Raw genomic sequence first — 20800 nt, forward strand, 5'->3', positions numbered from 1 at the left:
CTTCCTGGCTCCAAGCCCATCACTCTATTCATGGCATCATACAGCTGCCTTACCTTTCAAGTGTCTCTTTTTTAAAAGCAAAGGTAAATTGGACAGCGTTATAACATATAATTAATAATTGTCATTAACATAATTGGCAAAATCTGTGATTTTCTTGACATAGGAATTCTTAGTGAAGAAATCTCTCATTCCAATGTAGATCAATAACAATCCTTCACTATATATCAAATCATTTCATATCATCATCATCATGATAAAACAATTTATATTTATACATTGCTATACATACATATAGATTTAAAGTTAATTTTCCCAACAATCCTTCAAGGTAGTTAGAACATGTTTTGTTAACCTGATTTAATTGATGAGGATACTGATACAGATATTAAAGGAGTTGCTTACATTTTACATATCAATGTTTTGATGGAACTCTGAATCAAAGCAAAGTTGTTTGTTTGTTTTAATAAGGTCTCATTCTCTTCCTACTGAACTGCTACTTTTCCAGCCTTTGAGTATATATAAGTATTTCATATTATGTAGTGAGAAGACTACTGTATAGATATTCAAATGACTTAGTTTTTAATACCAAATCTGCTACTAATTTTGCCATGTGATCTTGGGAAAATCATTTAATCTTGTAGGAGGCCTTTACAGTATTTTCTAATTGCTAATTTTCATATTATTTTTCCAGCTAGGCTTGAAAAGCTTATATAACTAAAGATCTTGAGAGGAAGATTTCTCTCTCTTAGGCTGGGGAAACTGAAGAAATAAACACATTCTTAGTTGTTCCATATACTTGTAAACCTTTTGACAATTCAAAGAAAAATGTTCCAGATAATTATATTGTGGAGGACTATAAGTATGACACTATTTATAGAATTCATAATCTAGTGAAAGAATTTTGAACAGAAAACAAAATTTTCATGATGACATCAAGGACACAGTTGTTTCCTGGAGAGTAGGGGTATGGAAGGAGGAAGATAATAGAACTACATCATGTGAAAAAGACAGCTGGTTGCAGAAAGAATGATTGACAGATCACTAATAACTTGGTTTAAAAAGAAAGAACATCTGCATGACAAGCTGTAGTTTTAAAAAAAGGTATATTTTGGATTAAGTAATATGAATGATAGTAAGAAGACAGATGTTTCCCTACAAAATTGCAACCCAAATAAAATTCAAGAATATCTGCCTATATTTGTATATCTCTATTTTTTTAAACAGCAACCAAAAAAAAATCTAAACTAATTTATATATACACACATGCATTCTTAAAGCTCTGAGCATTCATTGGCTTAGGAAGTACATTAGGGAGGTTGTATTAAGTATATAGTGTACTGTGCTTAGATTCAGAAAGGCCTTAATTCAAATATACCTTCATATACTTGTTAACTGTATGACCCTGAACAAATAATTTACTTGAATGTGCCTCATTTTCTTCATTTGAAATATAAGGGAGTTGGACCCAATGACCTATAAGATTCTATCCATTACTAAATCTACTATCCTGTAAATCCTCTGGATTATTTCATAATCATGAATGAATGAAATTAATTTTTCTATTGATTTATCCATATATTCATACTTATCAATGATCTCACAAAACATGCATGTTTAAATAAAGATCTCTACAAAAGGGTACTGAGAGTACTTTTACAAACTACATATAAGAATTTTTTCATTGCATCATACTCACATTTTATTGATTTCTAGAGAAAGGAAAGTCACTCTCTTAATAGACAGTTGTATTTCTTAAGAATTTCCACTAATGATGGGAAGAAATAATCTTGATAATCCCTCTGTTTTAGGGCTTTAACCCTAGCAGATAAACAAAAATGTATGTTTTTAACCTTCATTTTAAAACCTCAAGAGATGGATTCCCCATAACTCTCACTTAAGCTTGTGTGTCTACTGATACATCAGTTACTCATTTGCATTATTTTATCTGAATATATCCAAGCAATTTGCTTATTTGATATTCTCTCCTCATCCAATATAGTTAGGGTTTTTTTTGTTGTTGTTGTTTTTTTTGATCAGATAGTATCCATTTACATAATTTAAGTTCCATTTTCTTCCTTTAAACCTCTACCAACCTTTATCCCCATACATAGCATATACCTTTTAAAATACCAACCTAAGTTTGTCTGATATCAAAATTACAAGGTGAAAAGTAAGGTTAACCTAATAATTAATGTTATATGAATACATATATAATTAATATATAATAATTTATACAAATTACTTTCTCATACAATCTATATTATGGTGGGTAAATCATTTAACTTTTCTAGAGCTTGGTTTCCTTAATTATACAATGAAGAAAGTGGAATAAATGAGCACTGAGGTCCCTTCTGATTATAAATCAGTGACTTTATGAGTGATTTTTTAAGAAGTTAAAAATGTTATGAATTTTTATATTCTTAATGATGAAAGAGACTTTAAGTATTACTTCATCTAAATCCCCAATATAAATTCTGAATAAGCAGTTATTGGGATTGTTCATGTGAGGTTTCCTATTTGGTTTGTCCTTTAAGGTCCCTTCCAACTCCAAAATCTTATGAATCTTCCATCCCCCCAATGTAGTGAGCATTTGTCCCAACTTTAATCCTCTTCTATCTAGATCTCAAAAAAAAAAGTTAGATAAATCTTATGCAGGCTTTTATGAATATTAGGAATGTTAATAGAGAAGACAAAACAACATAGCTAGACTTTTACCATTGCTATTTATTATCCATGTGACTATGGAAAAGCTAATTTCCTTCTCTAGGCTTCAATTTTCCTACTTGAGTTCAGTTAATGAATTTATGATTAGATGCTTTGAACAACAACAAAATGCAGTGCTTTTAACTGCATTTTGAATTTAACTAAAATAGGATTTTGATCAAATAGTTATATTTCCCTCCCACTAAATTATAAATTCAGATCTCGCAGAGTCAAATACATTATTTAATTCAACTCCCCTCATGTTATATATGACATATCAGAGACCACATACAGGTAGTAAGTATCAGACAAAGGATTTGAAAATAAGTTTTCTGACTTTTTTATCTTTGCCAAGAGAATCTCTATATAAAGTCACAAAGAGTCAGATATGACCAAAATGACTGAACAACAATAAGTTAACAAATACATTTTTTTACTCCAGAGTCAATATTCTTTCCACTATGACAATAATTAATCACCTCCCATGTCAAAGGCATTTGTCCTAGGTCCTAGGGTTAAAAAAAAAAACAATAAAACTTAAAGTCTTTGACCTCAAAGAACTTGCATTCTTTTGGTTTTGACCAGACTTTTGCTTCTTCCCTCAGCCATAGGAATGTTAGCATTAAGACCCAGTCTTTTCCTGATTTTTATATTTTCCAAGTGAAAATTGAATAATTCACTTTTTAATAATTCTAATAAATATGATATTGTTTAGGCTTTCATTTGTGTCTTGAATCATAATTACAGTCACTCTTTACTTAACAATTATTACAAAGCATAATTAGTAAGTTAAAAAAAAAAAACTGAAGTCATTATCACACCTATACAAGTTACCATTTCTTGCCATTCTGATTAAAATATAGGTACCTTCTCCAATCACCTTAATGCATAATCATTTCAAAAACTGATCTTTATTATTGTTTCTTTTGAACATGAGAATGAGATGAATTTCATGCCTTTAGAGAAGTTTTCTAAGATGTTGATGTCCTGGTAGGCATCCTTGAGTGGTTTTGTGGAAATAGGAATATACTTTCAGGAACAATGAAAGGAAAATAGATCAAATAGACCATGTAAGAACTAATCCAAGTTTTAAACAGTACTTCTGAAAATTGTCAAAATTTACATCCTGAAGTGGGGGAGAAATATATGAAAGTATAAGGCTGTCTTCTAAGATCACCTACAAAATATTGCTTCACATAAAAACAATGTATTATACAGCTTTGGGTGCAGGCAAGTCTAAATCTTTCTATCAGTCATCTCTTTGTATTTAATAGCTTATATTCTCTCACTCATTATACTGATTTATTTATTGAATTTTTATTATGAAGGGAATTGCTCAACTCAGAGACCTGTCTCAAAAATGAATATAACATGTGGCTATTTTAGGGATCTTAATGCTTTTACAGGAGAAGAACTATATTCTTTTTTCTCCTAAGTCATGAAATATTTGAAAGAAAGGGGCTGAAGACAATAAACTATCTGTGCTCAAAATTGGTACTAACAATTCAGTCCCTGTTTAGAACTATGTTGAGAAGAAGCACTCCTAACTGCAGTTCTCCTTTCTGGATGTAAAGGCCCTGTAAAAAACAAAAACAAAACAAACAGCAACAAAGGTAGGACAAAGTGAGACAAAAGTGGGGAGGACATGAGTAACTGATTGGGAAATCTTCTAAGCACTGACAATGCTAATTAACCAGTTGGTGGCTACCAATGAAACTTGCTTTAACAAGTGATTATATAGATTTCATGGATGGAAGAAGAATCTTTAAGAGCCTGGAGTTGTAAGCAACAAATTAACTGATCAATAGTTATCAAACATTTACAGAAAAAATGCTTAAACATGAAAGGGAACACTGTATTTCCTTTTGATAATTACTGAAAAGAACTTGTCATTTATTTTTTTCTCCTTTCACTCTTTTAGAAAATAGTGTTCCTTTTATATATACTCTTCTCTGCCACACATATAAATTAAAATATGGAATAGATGATTGCTAAGCTTCAAGTTCAAAGATTTTATCTTTTCTTTTTTCTACTGACAACATGTATTTCCTGTTTTATTTATTTTTTCCCCTTGAAGGTTTTGATCTAGTGAAATGTGAAGATCCAGGAATCCCAAATTATGGCTATAAGATCCGAGATGAAGGGCATTTTACTGACACCATCGTCCAGTACAGCTGTAATCCTGGGTATGCGATGCATGGTAGTAGCACCATGACCTGCCTGAGTGGAGACCGAAGAGTGTGGGACAAGCCTTTGCCTTCTTGCATTGGTAATATTAAATAGGTCATTCAGAAGCAGCTGTGCAACACTGTCAGCCTTTCTTCTAGCAACATGTGTGTTTAGTCATGCCTCTGAACTTTTGGAGAGAAGGTTCTCCTTAGGAAATACTCTGATTGAGATAAAACTCCATTTCTTTTAAAATTTGGTAGTTCTTTCCAGGCTCTTCCTTATCCTTGTAATTTTGTGAATTTTTAAAAAATGGAAATGATACTTTCTAAAGATATCTTATTGAAATTCTTAATATACATGTTTATTGAGACTCAAATCATTGCATTATTTTCATATCTTCTGACATCAGAAATTGGTATTTTTTCAATTGATGATATGAAGAGTTTCAGGGAATGATGAGGCTAAGGAGATAAGGAGAGAAATACTGGTTAAAAAGTTCTAAAATGGTAAAAAATCATAGTTTTAGTTTTCCCTTAAAATGTTTATCACTGTAGAAAAGTATGCAACATAGTAACTGTGTCCAAGGTAGGATTACATATTGATATTCTTTTGTTTTCTCCTCAGCTGAATGTGGTGGACGAATCCATGCTGCCACATCTGGGCGGATTTTGTCTCCAGGTTACCCAGCACCTTATGATAATAATCTTCACTGCACATGGATCATAGAGGCAGACCCAGGAAAAACCATTAGGTAATCATTTTATTGTGTTATATTCTTTTGGAGAATGAAGGTTCTGTGTTATGTGTATAAAGAAAAAAGGAGAAAGTCATGTAACATATTAGGCAGTTATCTTTCAGCTATGGAAGAAAATTCATAAGCAACCCAGGGTTTATGTCCACCTGCTGTTATGACTGTCCAAGATGGAATTTCTGCATTCTCTTTGGTTTAACTTCTTTTTTGAAAAGATATCTGGGAATCGTGGATTAAAATGCTCTGAGTAGACATACCCAGAATACATGTGTAAAGGCATATTAAAATAATAGTATAAAAAAAATATCTATTCCTCAGATATATATAAGAAGAAAATAATTAAACTATATAAAAATGCTAGAAAAAAAGAGCAAAGTAATTTTTAACTCAATTGAAAATCTGAATTGAATTTTAGTGAACTTTATGAAAAAATGTCAAATAAAACTTTAAATAATTGATATTAAGGCCTCAGTATAATTTTTTAAGTTGAAAGTTCAGCATAAAAGTAAACTATAATTATTTTGATAATCTCTAAGTGAATACATATAAAATTTCAATAATGAAGGAAAATAGAATGGAGTAAAAGAGTATGTATATTTTATTTTAAGTTTGTCACTCTCTCATCTTAGGAAGTTCATCTTTACTGAAACTCATTTTGGCTTCTTTTATGGGAATTGTCAAGTAATAGATTTGGAATCAGATAATTGGCATGGATCTATTTCTTAGCATCTGTGTGACCTAGTCCAGCTCACTTTCCACTTCTGTACATCTATATCTTCCCCTGTCAAATTAGTAGACTAGACTAAATGTCTCTGAGATCCCTTTGAGTTCTGAAACCTATTATCTAACTATCAATTTCTAGCCCTTTCAAAAAAAAAAAAAGACCCTTCATCTATCAATATCTAGCAATCTAGGATTAATAAGGTGATGCAATAGATAGAACACTGGACCTGAAATCAGAGGACTGAGTTCTAATCTCATCTCTGACACTTACTAACTGTGTGGTCCTGGGAAGGTTTTTCAACTTATGTTTACTGATTTCTTCACCTGTAAAATGAGAAGAATAATAGCATTTCTCTGCTAGGGCTATTGTGAGGATCAAATGAAATAATAATTTTAAAGAGCTTAGTACAGTGTTTGGGACATAGTAATCATTCTATAAATGTTAGTTATTATTATTATCAATGTAGAATTAGCAGTGGTGGATAGTATAAAAACTAAATGTAACCATGTAAACAGAACAATAACTCATGAATGATAATAGATGGAAAATATTTTCATCTGTCATTTCTCAAAGTGAAGGGAGATTTTAAAACTATAAATGTTGGCATAAAACTTAAAAAGACAAGCATTTGAATGACAGAATGTATATTGGACACATAGTATGAAAATCAATGGCCTTAATTTAGCTTCTAGCAGTGTTAGGATTGCTTGCTGATTGAGTACTAGAAGGTAAATAGTATTTCTCAAATGTAATTTATTATAAATGTAACATTATTCTTATTATCAATTATAACATATTTCCAAAGTCTTAGTGCAGTTTTAAGTTATTGAAACTTAAAACCGACCTGCATTAAGTATATTTAATAGTTTTAAGCTAAAAAAGCTTAAAATTACTCTTAGCCTTTGCTCATATTCTATTGGGACTAATTGTTCAAAAAATCATTTTAAAAACTCTTTTAAGAAATATCCTCAAAATTTGAATTTTACTTTTATTTAAAATGATATACTTATATACGTATATAGAAATGTATTACAGTTATGTCTAGAAGATAAACAACAATATATAATTAACTATAAATCTGAATTTATGTAAGGGCTTTATTTAGAAAACAGTGATAGCCAGACTTTTTAAATTGTTTTGAGGAGGAAAAGGCTCTGAAATTAAAGGAATTTAAGGAAGCCACTAAAACAGCATTGCCTATACATTAGAAAATCAAAACAAAACAAAACAAAATGGCTATTCTTTTCATTTACCTGTAAATGAATTGCATTAGAAGTCACACTTCTAATTAATATAAGACAAAATGCTTTCATGCTAAATTCATTTGCTGGTTTCCTAGTTCTTAGAGCTATAATCTTTCAGCTTGTTTTCCTCCCTTATCAATAAAGAAAGTAAACTAAATTTAGAGAACTGCAGAAGTGTGCCACTTTAGCAACTGAGCTCTTTATTTCCATAATACAAACATATGCTTGAAATTGGTTTAGTGTTTAGAGAAACATAAATTGTCATAAATTGTGAGGAGGCCTAAGATCAGGTTATCTCAGAAAATACAGTTGTGTGAAGCACATTTAGCAATTGTAGTTGTATTCAGTGTAAGTTTTCTATCTTTTGCTCTTTTTTTAGCCATTTATCTTTTTGTCATGCCTTTTTTTAAATAACTTCTTCACCTTTCTAGTTTATTTTTAATTTTTGGCTTTTTCTTGTCCTTTTTTAAAAAATAATTCAACTTTTTAAAATGTTATTTTCTATCAAATTTTTATCCATCTGGATTGTTGAGTATGTGATAAAAAAAAAAATGAAACTTTAAACAGTTCTTCAGGTAGCCTAGTTCTTTACATGTGCTGACTTATTTTTTTTAGGTTTTAAAATCTATTGGCTATTCTTTATTTCCATGGTTCCTTATACAAGGTTATTAAAAGTGCTTTTTTTCTTTAATGTTAAAAAATATATATATTGCTATAGGTGATTTGGGCTTGGAGGAAGTTTGTAATTTAAACATGTATATTAGGAAGTAACTATAGAGTTGAATTTAATTAAAAGTTTAATCACAAGAGGTTATTGTAAATTTAGACACATTAAGAGTTCTTTGTAAACATTTCTGTTGGAGACTCAGTATATTTCATTGCTAAGCACAGTTATAATTTATATAATAAAGGTAATGGTAATATAAACATCTTTCAACAAGCAGCATTAAAGACTGTGTTTTACATAAATTTTATGTGTATGTTGTTCCTTAGTTTTAATTGCTTTTCTGTAAGTGTAATTGTCTGGAAAACTCTTTGAAAGTGCTTCTTTTCTTTCATCTTACACAAGAAAATGTATTCAGTGGTTTGAACAATGGACCATATGTAAAGTTGAAAGATATTTTTTTTTCAGAATAATAATTATAATAACCATTATTTATATAGCACTTTAAGACATAAAACACTTTACATATATTGTGCTATTTGATCTACAAAACAATTCTATAAGCTAAGTATGACTATTTTCACCATTTCACACTTGAGGGAACTGAAGGACAGGAATATAAATGATTAGTCACACAGCTAACAATTCTCTGAGGCAGGATTCATACCCAGAACTTCCTAACTCCAATCCAGTGCTCTATTCACTGTACCACCTTCAGAATTAGAATTATGTCCCTTCCTATGTATTAAATTCATAGGATTTAGAAATGGAAGCAAATTTTAAAGATCATCTTACTCAATTCCCTCATTTTATAGAGAAGGAAACTGAGGTCCTGATGGTACCAAGATATATTTAAGATTAAACAGCAAGGGGCAGAGCCAAAATGCCAACCAATATCATCTGTACCCATCTGCAATACTCTTTCCATTACCTCAGTCTTTTTATTCTGATGCCAATACTTGAGTTAAGCAAAATAATGAAGGAAATAGACTCAGTCTTTGACTTCCCCAAATTTCTACTTTTATTCCTTCATCTTATTCATCTTTTTAGTAAACTGTATCTGCTACTTTCATTATTTTATATTACATTTTTTTCTTCTATCATTGAAAGAAAATTCGTAAACTTTCTAATCTGTTATGGATAGTTTTCATCCCTTTTTCTCCCAAGCCCCAGAATACCCTCCATTATCAATATTGCACATCTAGGAATAAGTTGGCCCCATTTCAAACCTGGTATTAAGTACAGGAACAGAACTGTCCATATATTTCAACTGCAGCTGTTGTCTACATGATATATCACAACCTTAATATTTATAACTCTACCTTGCCAACTCTCAATTAGTACCATGTTCTCTCTCAAAATGAGACATTCTTATTTCCATTTGGTTCCATATAACTATGAAATAATCGATCGTTACATAGGTTTGTTATTTTTAAAAGTAATCTTGAGATTTCATTGACAATTTTGAAAGCACCATCTATTTTGTGGAGGAGATCATGATAAATAATGTATGCTGTCATAATTACTCTTTTTCTAGTTTTTTTTTTTCACATATTCTTTAGAGATGGCATTATAGTAAAAGAAATATTACATTTTATGATGAATAAGAGATTTTTAATCTCAAAATATAGCACATGGAAACAAAAAAGTATGATTTATTTTTAATGTTTCAGAATGTGCATCCTGTTGTTAATTCAGCTACATTACTATTTATGCATAAGATATAAAAATTGGAAGTGGTAGAAACCAGAAAATTCCCAAACCATAGATTTTCTTTGCTGTTATATTAGCTAAACTCTTTTACATGTTTATATCATAGCTCTCGGGACTATAGATCAGGTATAAAAATCAACAGCTGCTTCTGAATTTTTTGCTTCTTGAGGTGTAGTAAATGTTAAATTACCATCAGTCAATCAAATAAAAGCATGTAAAATTATTATAGAAAAGAATTTGAGGTATAACACATTTCCTATGTGTTGATATGTCAAACATATTTATTTGGTTTTTAAGTGAATTAACAGAAACTGATATAATATCTGATCTGATGCTACAAATACAAAATGTGTTTCTGAGTGGGAATTCACATCTTAGAAATCATTTTTCATGTTATATATGCTACCATCTAGTGGTGAACTGAGAAAACACCAATAGCATATTGATAATAGGTTTTTCTAGTCTATTTTTGTGCTTCATTACAATGAGAAACTTTTTCTTGATCTATGCTGTGGCATAGTTAAGTTTTATAATAGCCAGTTTTGAAATATGGGAGTTTTTAAGATCTAAAAAAGGGTTGTTTTTTCTTAAATTTATATTCCTCTTCTTTTGCAGTCTTCATTTCATTGTTTTTGATACTGAAATGGCTCATGACATACTCAAGGTTTGGGATGGTCCAATAGATAGTAACATTTTCCTGAAAGAATGGAGTGGGTCCGCTCTGCCTGAGGATATACACAGCACCTTCAATTCACTGACTCTTCAGTTTGACAGTGACTTTTTCATCAGCAAATCAGGATTTTCCATTCAGTTTTCAAGTAGGTGGAACTTTCATTTTTCTTTAAATTTAAATTATGTTGGGGGAAGAGGAAGAGAAAGTTTCTTTTTCTTTTTCTTTTTTTTTTTTTAAGTGTTGAACTAAACACACATATTGTCCTAAGAGCAAATAATTTGAACTTTTAAACATTAAATTTGCCTAGTAGATGCTGGTCACTTGTAAAGAAACACATATGATTTACTCTGCTAATTTAAGACCATCAATGTTCTTGTTAATTTGTGCATATCAAAATCTAGATCTGAGTCCTTGGCTGCAGATTAGAATCTGGTACTAGATAAAATTGTTAAAAATTAAAGATTTGTCTTTGTTATTTGTTTCTGTATTCAGCCTGGTTAAATCACAAATTCTTCCCAGGTGACTATTCCATTCTATTAAGGTTATATTTTCTGATCTGAAACTCAACATAACAAAAAGAGTTTTGTGTGTGTGTGTGTGTGTGTGTGTGTTTTCCATCTTGCCTATCTTAAAATTTATGTATTCAATTTCCCATTGACTTAGAGCTCAAGATATAAATAATGAACAACTTAATAAATAATTGTTTGTTTAATTAATTGTTCGTTTCATGTTCATTCCAATAATAATTATCCAAATGGCAGGAATTTCAGGAAGATGAAGGAACTAATTTTCCTTGAGCATCTTTCAATATTCCTGAAGTACTATTATTAATCTTCAGGTCTAGTTCAAGTTTCGTCATGTCATCTTCCTTACTCAACAAAGTCCAGTGACTCCTTATCACCTCTAGAATCAATTATAAAACCTTCCAATTCATATTCAAAGCCTTTCATAATGTGACCCTCTATGACTTTCCAATATTCTTACACCTTATGACACCCTCACAAATTCTCTAATCCAATGTCCCTGCTCTCTCCCATACAACTATCTTATTTCCCAATTTTAGGTATTTTCTCTGTCCCCCTTCCTATGAATAGAATTCTATCCTTCTTCATCTCAATCTCCTGTCATTATTGGCTTCCTTCAAGTCCCAAATAAAAACTTATCTCCTACAGGAAGTCTTTTCTGATCACCTTATTTCTAATGCTTTCCCTTTGTTCATTATTTCCAGTTTATCTTTTATATACTTTGTATATAGATGTTTAGATGTTATCTTTTCAACAAAGCATGAGCTCCTTAAGAACAGGAGCTGTTTAATTTTTTTTTTTTTCCTTTCTTTGTATCGCCAAAACTTAGCACAGTACCTGGCTCATTGGAGATAAATAATAAATATTTGTGGACTTTGAAAATCCTACCTCAGACACTCAATAGATGTGTGATTCTGGATAAGACACTTTAAGTCTCTTAGCTTCAGTTTCCTCAATTGTAATTCCCCTCTCTTCATTCATGTCCAACTTTTCTTGACATCATATAGGGTTTTCTTAACAAATGTACTAGAGTGATTTGCCATTTCCTTCTCCAACTTATTTTACCAATGAGGAAACTTAGGTGAACAGTGAACTGCCTTGCTCAGTATCATACAGCTAGTAAATACCTGAGGCTAGCTTTGGACTTATAAAGATAAGTTTTGCTGATTTCAATTTCAGTACTCTAACCACTGCATCACCTAGCTGCCCTAATAATCTACAAAAGAGGGGGATAATAGTATTTATTGCATAAGAACTTTTGTGAGGCTCAGATGAGATGATAGGTAGATAGATAGAAAGAGAAATAGAGATGGATAAACATAGATATATGTGTTTATTTATATGTATGAGTATAATCACTTTGCAAATTTAAATCATTATATAAATTCTTTAATCAATTCTTATTGAATACCAAATTGAATTAACATTTAAAAATAGTCTAAATTTGACAAGTCATTTGTGAGCTATATTTATGATAATATTATGGAACTTACCCTTGGCACTTAAATTATTAATAAAAGTTTATTTGGAAAGTTATAAATAAAAATGAGGTGGTATTTTCCATAACCATCCTCTTATAGTTTTATAGAGCTAAATTTTTAAAAAATTAATCATCTGGGAAAAGAGAAGAGAAGAAAATCTCTCCTTTCATATTTTCTTGATTCTCTGTCAAAACCAGAATTATGTACAGTTTAAGCAAAAACTGATCTTCATTTAATGGCTAGCCCACAAAACAACTGGTATTGGCTCTTGCCTACTTATTTATATAAACTATAAGAGAAGTTTAAAAATTCCTAATTACATAACTATTAAAAAGATACAAATATTGGGGCAGATATCTTAGTGGAAAGATCAGTGCAACTCTGTGAAAGTATAAACCCCATACCCAATATCTGATGTGAGAGAAGAATTTATCTTTCCTGTATGAAGGGAGCAAGAGCTAACATTCTCACTTGTTCAATTGTTTTCAATCATGTCCAACTCTTCATACTTCATTTGAAGTTTTCTTGGCAAAGATACTGGAGTGGTTTACCATTTCTTTCTCCAGCTCATTTTACAGATGAATAAACTGAAACAGTTTCAAGTGACTTGCCCAGATTTACACAGCTAGCAAATATTTGAGGCCAGATTTGAATTTAAGAAGATAAGTCTTCCTAACTCCAGACCTGGCATTCTATCAAGCTGTGCCACTTAAAGTGCCCTGACATTCCCATATCCACTCACTGTTATGCATTCCATTCAACACCATAGGGACAGTAGGGAAAACTCCATCCTGTCTCTGTGGTACTCAGAGAGCTGATACTTCTCTTGCCTATCTCTTTCCCATTCTGTCCTAACTACTGGCATATGTTCTTCCTTCAGGACATATTTTTTTTCAAAGAACCACAAAAGATATTTTTTTCATCATGGATATGACCACACAAATATGGCTTTAGTTTATTTAAACAGTTTATTTAATAATATTCATAGATCAAAATAAAATTATATATGTATAATATAAAAAAAAATCCACATGATCTAATTGGGTATATATTTAAACAACTACATGCAAACAAGGTAGATATATAGTCATGTATATACACATATGAGAAATTGAGATAATTAACAGCAGGAAGGCATTAGAATTAAAATGCACCAAGAGAGGTTTATGCATGTGTATATACATAAATGGATACATACATATCAACTACAATATGAACCCCAAACCTACAGTTTCTCAGCTACTTAGACTGACCTGCTTTCTCTTAGCCACTATCAATAGGATCCAGTAAATGAACCTATTGCTTACTTTAGTATAAAAGATCAAAGTCTGGTTAGACCAATGGGCCTAACCTGGCTTTTAAAAAAGCTAAGATTATTGTAGGTACAGATGATGAATGAAGACATTTCAAGAAATAGGGGACAACTTGTATAAATACACTAGGATGAAAGGAGGAATTTCAAGCACGTGGAACAGATAGCAGACCAATGTATCTGGCATGGTGAGTGAGTAAAAAGCCTTAATGTGAAACAAGATTGGAAAAGTAAGTGGGAGGCAGATTATAGAGGCTGCCATATTGAAAATTTTGTATTTTATTCTATCAGGCATATAAATTAACTTCTTTTCTCCTTTAAAAATATATTTATATTAGTTAATTGTATAAACAACATAAATGATTGACAGCAGGAAGTGAAGATCAGCCTCAGAAATAAAGCAATGTGATTGGAGAGGCAGTCCTGACACATACTGGCTGCAGAACTTTGGGCAAAACACTTAAAATTTCAACTTCCCCCAAAACTGCTTTAAAAATAGAAATTGCAAGCCAGGAACTCAAATATAATAATAAAGACAATTTCCTCAATGGAAGTTTCCTATGTCAATAAAATCACAGTTCCTTTCTATGTGTGTGTTTGCATATTTAGAGAACAGAACTTCTTAAATTTTTTTCCACTCATGATACTTTTTATTTCAAGAAGTTTCTATGAAACTCTGGATATATAGATATATACAAATTTCTTTACTAGTAACAAATCCTAAAAAAAATTATTTTAAAACAATTTTTTGGGGTACATGTAATTTTACCATTTATTAAAGACAAGATGTGTTTATCTTTATATAAAGAATTACATTTGGCAGAATATTTGATACCTTTTCTGTTGCCATATTTTTGCCATCCCCATATGCAGATCACAGCCCACAGTTTAAGGTGCCTTAGTATATAGAGCTCCCAATGAGGAAACCCTTTCTAAATCTCTTGACTAGTGAAGATCAGCTACTCTTTTAAACTATAGTTTACCTGAGAATACTAAAAAGTTAAGGATTAAGTAACCTGGCATCATACAGCCATAATGTCATCCATGAAATTTGAACCCAGGTTTCTTTGATTCCCAAACTATCTCTCTAACACTACCTCATGTTTCCTCTCTGGCAATGTCTATTCCTTTTAAAATTAAAAAAATAGAAAATTATACTTAGACTAGATGAGTAGGTAGCATTGTTGCAGGAAAATCCCTTTATATTGGTTATCTTTAAGTGGTTCCTGATTATATTTTAACCTCTATGCCTTTGCTAAAGGCAATTTTAAATAGAGGGAAAGTAAATTGTTTATTATGAAGGAAGAATGATGGTGTTGTCCATAGAGATTTTTCTATGTCTTTCCTCCTTGAAAGCTCTTTTATGTTCTATCTCTTTTTGTTCTGAAGGCTTTCCTATCACTTGGTCTGGGAATCACACATTTCAAAGGAATATTTTCTTCTTAGGTGACTGAGTAAATCACATAACTTTTCCAGCCCTTAGCTTCCTAGTTGAAAAAATGAGAAGAAATGGATTTGATGGTTTCCGAATCCCTTTCTAGGTCCCACTCTATAATTTTGGCTTGAGGGTGATACATGGAGTAGGAAAGTAGATGCTGTTTTATATATATAGGAGGTGATTTCCAATAAGCAAAAGCTTCAGCTCTACCACCAAATTAATGAGAATCTTGCCCCATTTAATCTTTACTCCCTCATTACCCCATCTTTTTCATATAGCTAATTAAATGTGGAGCTTTTCACCATACTAAAGTCTAATATAATTTCTGACAAGTAGAAATATAAGAAATTAAAATAGAATCCCTTGTTCTGGAAATTGTGACACTACCTCCCATCAAAATGACAATAAAATCAATCTTATAACTCAGTTGCATGAAGATCCTAGGTTTATTCATTTCTAGTAAAATTTAAAAATTACATATATATGTGTGTGTGTATATATATATATACATATAATACATATATATATATATATAATATATATATATATATATATATATATATATATAATGGGGCTAAAGGTCACAAGAGAAGAAAATACATAGCTATGTGAAGAAAAATACCAGTAGACAAAAGTATAGTTAGCAACTTAAAAAGAAAATGGGCTATAGCAGCAGGCTCAAATAAATCAAATAAATTAAGGAGATTTCACAAGGTAAAAGCAGGAAAGATTTTATTAAGATCTCGGGAGAAAGGGTGTCTCTCTCCCCACAAGCGGCTAACTGCAAAGAGAGGCAAGGCCCAGTTTACAGACAAGAATTATATAAGGGCCTGGGCTAACATTCTCTATAGGCTGGATCTTTGTCCTGATTAGCCAGGACAAATGATCTCACATTCTAAGTCATAAATGAGGGAAAAACGTTCAACCTAACCACATCTTTTGGATTACTAAATTACCTTATATGGCAGTTTCAATGCCAAGGTGCCCCCAACTTAGTCTCACAAAGAAAAGGTCCCACTCCTTGTAAATCACATGATTTCTGGAGAAAGAAACCTGGCCCTGGGGCACAGCCGACTTTCACTCAGTCTTTAGAACACTGTCTCCCTCTTGTGAGACAGCTTTCTTAGTTCACTTCATTCATTATTGAACAGATTTTGCTGGGATATATCAAAACTCCTGGTTAGACAGAGAGAACAAGAAAATCTACAAAAGGCTAGCCCTTAGAAAGATTGAAAGTTGAGAGTGATGAAGCCAGAGTTCAAGATGTAGACAGAGAAAAAAAAATGCTGTCTATCAGAGATTCAAAGAAGGGGAACTTATCCCCATTCTTTAATCTTGCCTTCAGGAAATTAAAAAAAGATAAAAAAGTAAGAACAAGCATATTCCAAGTTCCTCACTAAACTAATAAAATAGATTGAACCAAAAAAATTTGAAAGGAAATTATGCTTTTATTTGGTTTCCACTTGTATCAGGTTTAAGAGAAAAACAGGTTAAATAGTGTCATCCTTTTGAGGATCTTGTCTTGACTAGATTCAGCTTCCTACTTTTTGAGAATTTGATTTTGGTAGAGGAGTTTGAGTTCAGGTCAGGGGGAATCTATATTACCTATCTATTATTTATCTATACCTAATATATCTACATTATTCACTCTTTATGGATATTCCTGTTTCTAGAAGGTTATGCTTTGTATACTTATTGTGTATCTAATTTATATTTTAATATATTTAATATCTACTGATCATCCTGCCATCTAGGGGAGGGGGTGGGGGGGTAAGAGGTAAAAAATTGGAACAAGAGGTTTGGCAATTGTTAATGCTGTAAAGTTACCCATGCATATATCCTGTTAATAAAAGGCTATTAAATAAAAAATAAAAATAAAAAAAAAAGAAGGTTATGCTTGCCTAGGGATAGCAAAACCCTTCCTTTGCTTTTGGGATATGCAAATGGTTTGGGTGTCTTTTTTTTTTTTTTCCTGTGCCACAGCTATGATGAAGAAGAGATGTATACCTTATCCTACAGAAATCCTTCTCAATCTCTACCCATAGACATCATTAATTACAGTGAATCTCTATCCACATTTGTCATTAATCACACCAGACAAGGATTTGGAAAAGCTAGGATTTGGGGTTTTTTGTTGGGGTTTATTTTCCTATAAAGAGGGGGAAACATTAATTCATAAATACTAACAATAATAGTAATCAATTGGGGAACAAATCCTTGGGAAAAAAAACAGCTGTTTATATAACAGAGAAAACACTCAATAAATCAATAAACATGATAAACTCCATCCTTACATGTAACAACTAGAGACCAGAAAGATATTTTCCACTGGCTTAGCAAGTGTATGCTACCTGGGTTTGGTAGAAGTGGGGAAAAGTGAAACTCCTTGTGGCTAATCCACAATCTTACTAATAGATATATCAATGCCTAGCTTTGCAAAAAGGCTACTTTTGAATATTTTACTTGCATCCATGAGTTTGCAGCATTGTGGCTGAAGGAGACCTTGTAACTGACTCATCAAATAGCTGATTTTCTGCTGATCTTCCTTTTTTGTGGTGCAAACCAACAACATGAAAGATCTTCCTTCTCTATTCTAGTTCTTTCACTCAGAAACCTCCAAAAACAGTGCCAGAAAGTCAAGTTCAAAGAAAGTGCCAAACTATTGAACCCTGAGATAACACCTCTGCTTGAATTTTCCAAATACATAATGAAGTTCACAATGTACATTCCAGATTAATAAGACCTGTCTTTTCTCTTCGATTTTTTGCTTTTTTTTTTTTTTTTCCCTGAAATACAAACTACATAAAATTGGTATCCCCTTGCTTTCACAGGGTAGGGAGAAATTTGTAGGGTTCTTCTAATATATCTCTTTCTGTTCTGATTAGGGTTTATAGACATTTTTAAAAAACATAAATAAGTTAGCAAGCTATATAAAATGTATAAGTTAATTTCTTTGTGATCTAGGAGAACTTATGGGAAGAAGAAAATGTCTTATAGGGACATTTGTAAATTTTGTTCTCCCCGATGCTTTCTGAGGATTGTTGCTTGATATTGGATAGTTTTTATCTTTGGATGAGTTTCCTTCGAATCTGGGTAGGGCTGGCTATAGAACTATCAATGTATTCAGTAGGTATTCATCATCATCAAAGGCTTCAGTGATTAGGCCTATATTTAATAGGAGGATTTTCCCCTTTTAAAAGTGAAAATCAGTAGGGCTGTCAGAGGAAGCCTACTATGAGGTTACCATGCCAATCTTTCCCATTCCTAAATACTTAGATCAAATTCAATATTCAGCTCCTTCCAGGATTATGTTTTTAATGGAGGCTTCAGATGGCAGTGCCAGGTATTTGTATTTTTTCTTATATTCCTATCCTATTTTATGGTATAATAGTTTTTTTTCTTTAACTTTAGGGAATAAAGTCAGGAAGCTATCATTAAATAAGTTATTCTTCATCAAATAATATGGTTATTTGTGCATATGTTCTATCCCTTTAATTACCTGAAAGTCACTGTAATAGTATATAATATACTAATCAACTCCTTATCTTAGCTTCCTATGCTTCTCAGTGCTTCCCATAATGTTCTAGGCACAGTAATTTAAAAAATGTTTGTTGAATTTTGAATGGTTTTATGATTTTTGTGATTATGCCAATATCCCATTTGAATAGCAATATTTTATTTTAATAACTTCTTTTTCATAAGTTTTAGGACATTGTGAAGAAAATAAAAAAAAAATTCATTCATCCTTGATTTAGTTTTCATGTAGTTTTAGTCTGTTATAATGGCCTTACATCTAGCTCCTAATAGTTCAAATAATGAATTCCACAAAATGGTCCCATTATTTGAAGTTATAATTATATGTAAAATACAATCATTGGCTCCTAATAGATATATTAAGTGCAAATTCAAATAAAGCAACTACTTCATCCAATTCATTACTTATACTGATTAAGACCTGGCAATATTTTAACAAAATTTTACTTTAATAAAGTTTTGCTTCCTCCAAAGAAGGGTCTTTTTGCTTTGTAAAGAATCATTTATTTATTTTTCTAATTTAAGTGTTTCTACTTTAAAATGTATTTTATTATGAATAATTTCCATTAATTTTATTATATTATTAATATTATAAGTTCAATAACAAAATTCTACTCGCTAACCAGATTGCTTATAGAATATATTTTTCAACTGTAACAATTCATGAAAATCATCTATCAAGTCAGCAAAATAATGACCGATACTCAAAATCCAAGTTCTTTTTCTGGTCTTGAGACACTACTTCTATGTTTCTGAGGGACAGGGCAATCTCCCAAATCCAGGCACGCCTGAAGTCTAATTTCAAGTTAGTCTTAGGGATCTGTGTTCTAATGAAAGGAGTTAAGCTCTCTGTTCTCTTATTGGCTCATTAAATCCCTTGAGCCATCACTCTCAGAGACTAGTAATTATTCACATCTAGAATCACCACCCCTCCCCAAAAAAGAAGAGAGGGTATAATAGAAGTAATTTATTCCTACAAACATATAAAATGCTAAATGTGAAGAATCACAAATGTGCATTAACAAAATAGAATTAACTTAAAATTCCTAGTATAATCTGCAGTTATAATATTTAAAATGCATTAGAGCATAAAGCAGATTGTGATATTAGTGATAAAGCATTCATTATTTCATATTTCATCTGGGTTATCCATATTTTCTTTACCCCAAATACAAATCTTCACAGAATGTTGTGCTCATCCATTTTAGCAGTCAGTATTCCCACAACTGCTAAAACTAAATCCTCCTTTAGTAGTAGAATAGAGCTCCAGATCTGAAATTAGGAGGACCTGAGTTTAAATCTGACTTCCACACTTAATACTTCCTGGCTGTGTGATCCTGGGCAAGTCACTTAACCCCAATTGCCTTAGGGGAAACAAACATTCCTTTACATGGTATTTTTTCAATTTGAATTGCAAGATGAAATATTCTTATTGAAAATAATAAGAAAAGGAAGAGAAAAAAATAGTTACTGAAAGTCTAATAAAAATGCTAAGTAACTGTCAAACAATGCTTAGTCAAAATCAGATTTTTAAAAAATAAATACTATTTATATTAACTTTGACTATCAAAATCTTCTGTGGTAAATGTGATTTGTTTTTTATTGGAACAGGATATTGTTAACTAGAAGAATGTAAATTGTGAAGACTCATAAGACATTTAGACCCCATTAAAGGTCCATTGTCTTGCCAGCCCAACACATCATGTAGAACATGAGGACATGAACTGACTAGTTCAATTATTTTAACTGTAATCAGCCCAACACTTTTCATTAAAACTTAATTACCATTTAATCATGCATTAAAAAAAGAAAATGGAGTTCAGCATACAAAACTGACCTTTATTCTGGGAGCTAAATACACTTATGTTAT

The 20800-nt window shown here is 31.4% G+C and overlaps 1 protein-coding gene across 2 annotated transcripts in view; it reads left to right on the forward strand.

Annotated features, from left to right (window-relative positions):
• Nucleotides 1-20800, forward strand: part of CSMD1 (CUB and Sushi multiple domains 1) — a 2563917-nt gene that overhangs the window by 2127852 nt on the left and 415265 nt on the right. For both annotated transcript variants that reach the window (XM_031949178.1, XM_031949179.1), the window contains exons 24-26: nt 4781-4972; nt 5497-5623; nt 10584-10786. In XM_031949178.1, the coding sequence (XP_031805038.1) occupies nt 4781-4972; nt 5497-5623; nt 10584-10786 (522 nt within the window). The remainder of the gene's footprint in view (nt 1-4780; nt 4973-5496; nt 5624-10583; nt 10787-20800) is intronic.

Source organism: Sarcophilus harrisii, chromosome 2 (genome assembly GCF_902635505.1).
Source record: "Sarcophilus harrisii chromosome 2, mSarHar1.11, whole genome shotgun sequence".
In the NCBI taxonomy this organism is placed as follows: Eukaryota; Metazoa; Chordata; class Mammalia; order Dasyuromorphia; family Dasyuridae; genus Sarcophilus; species Sarcophilus harrisii.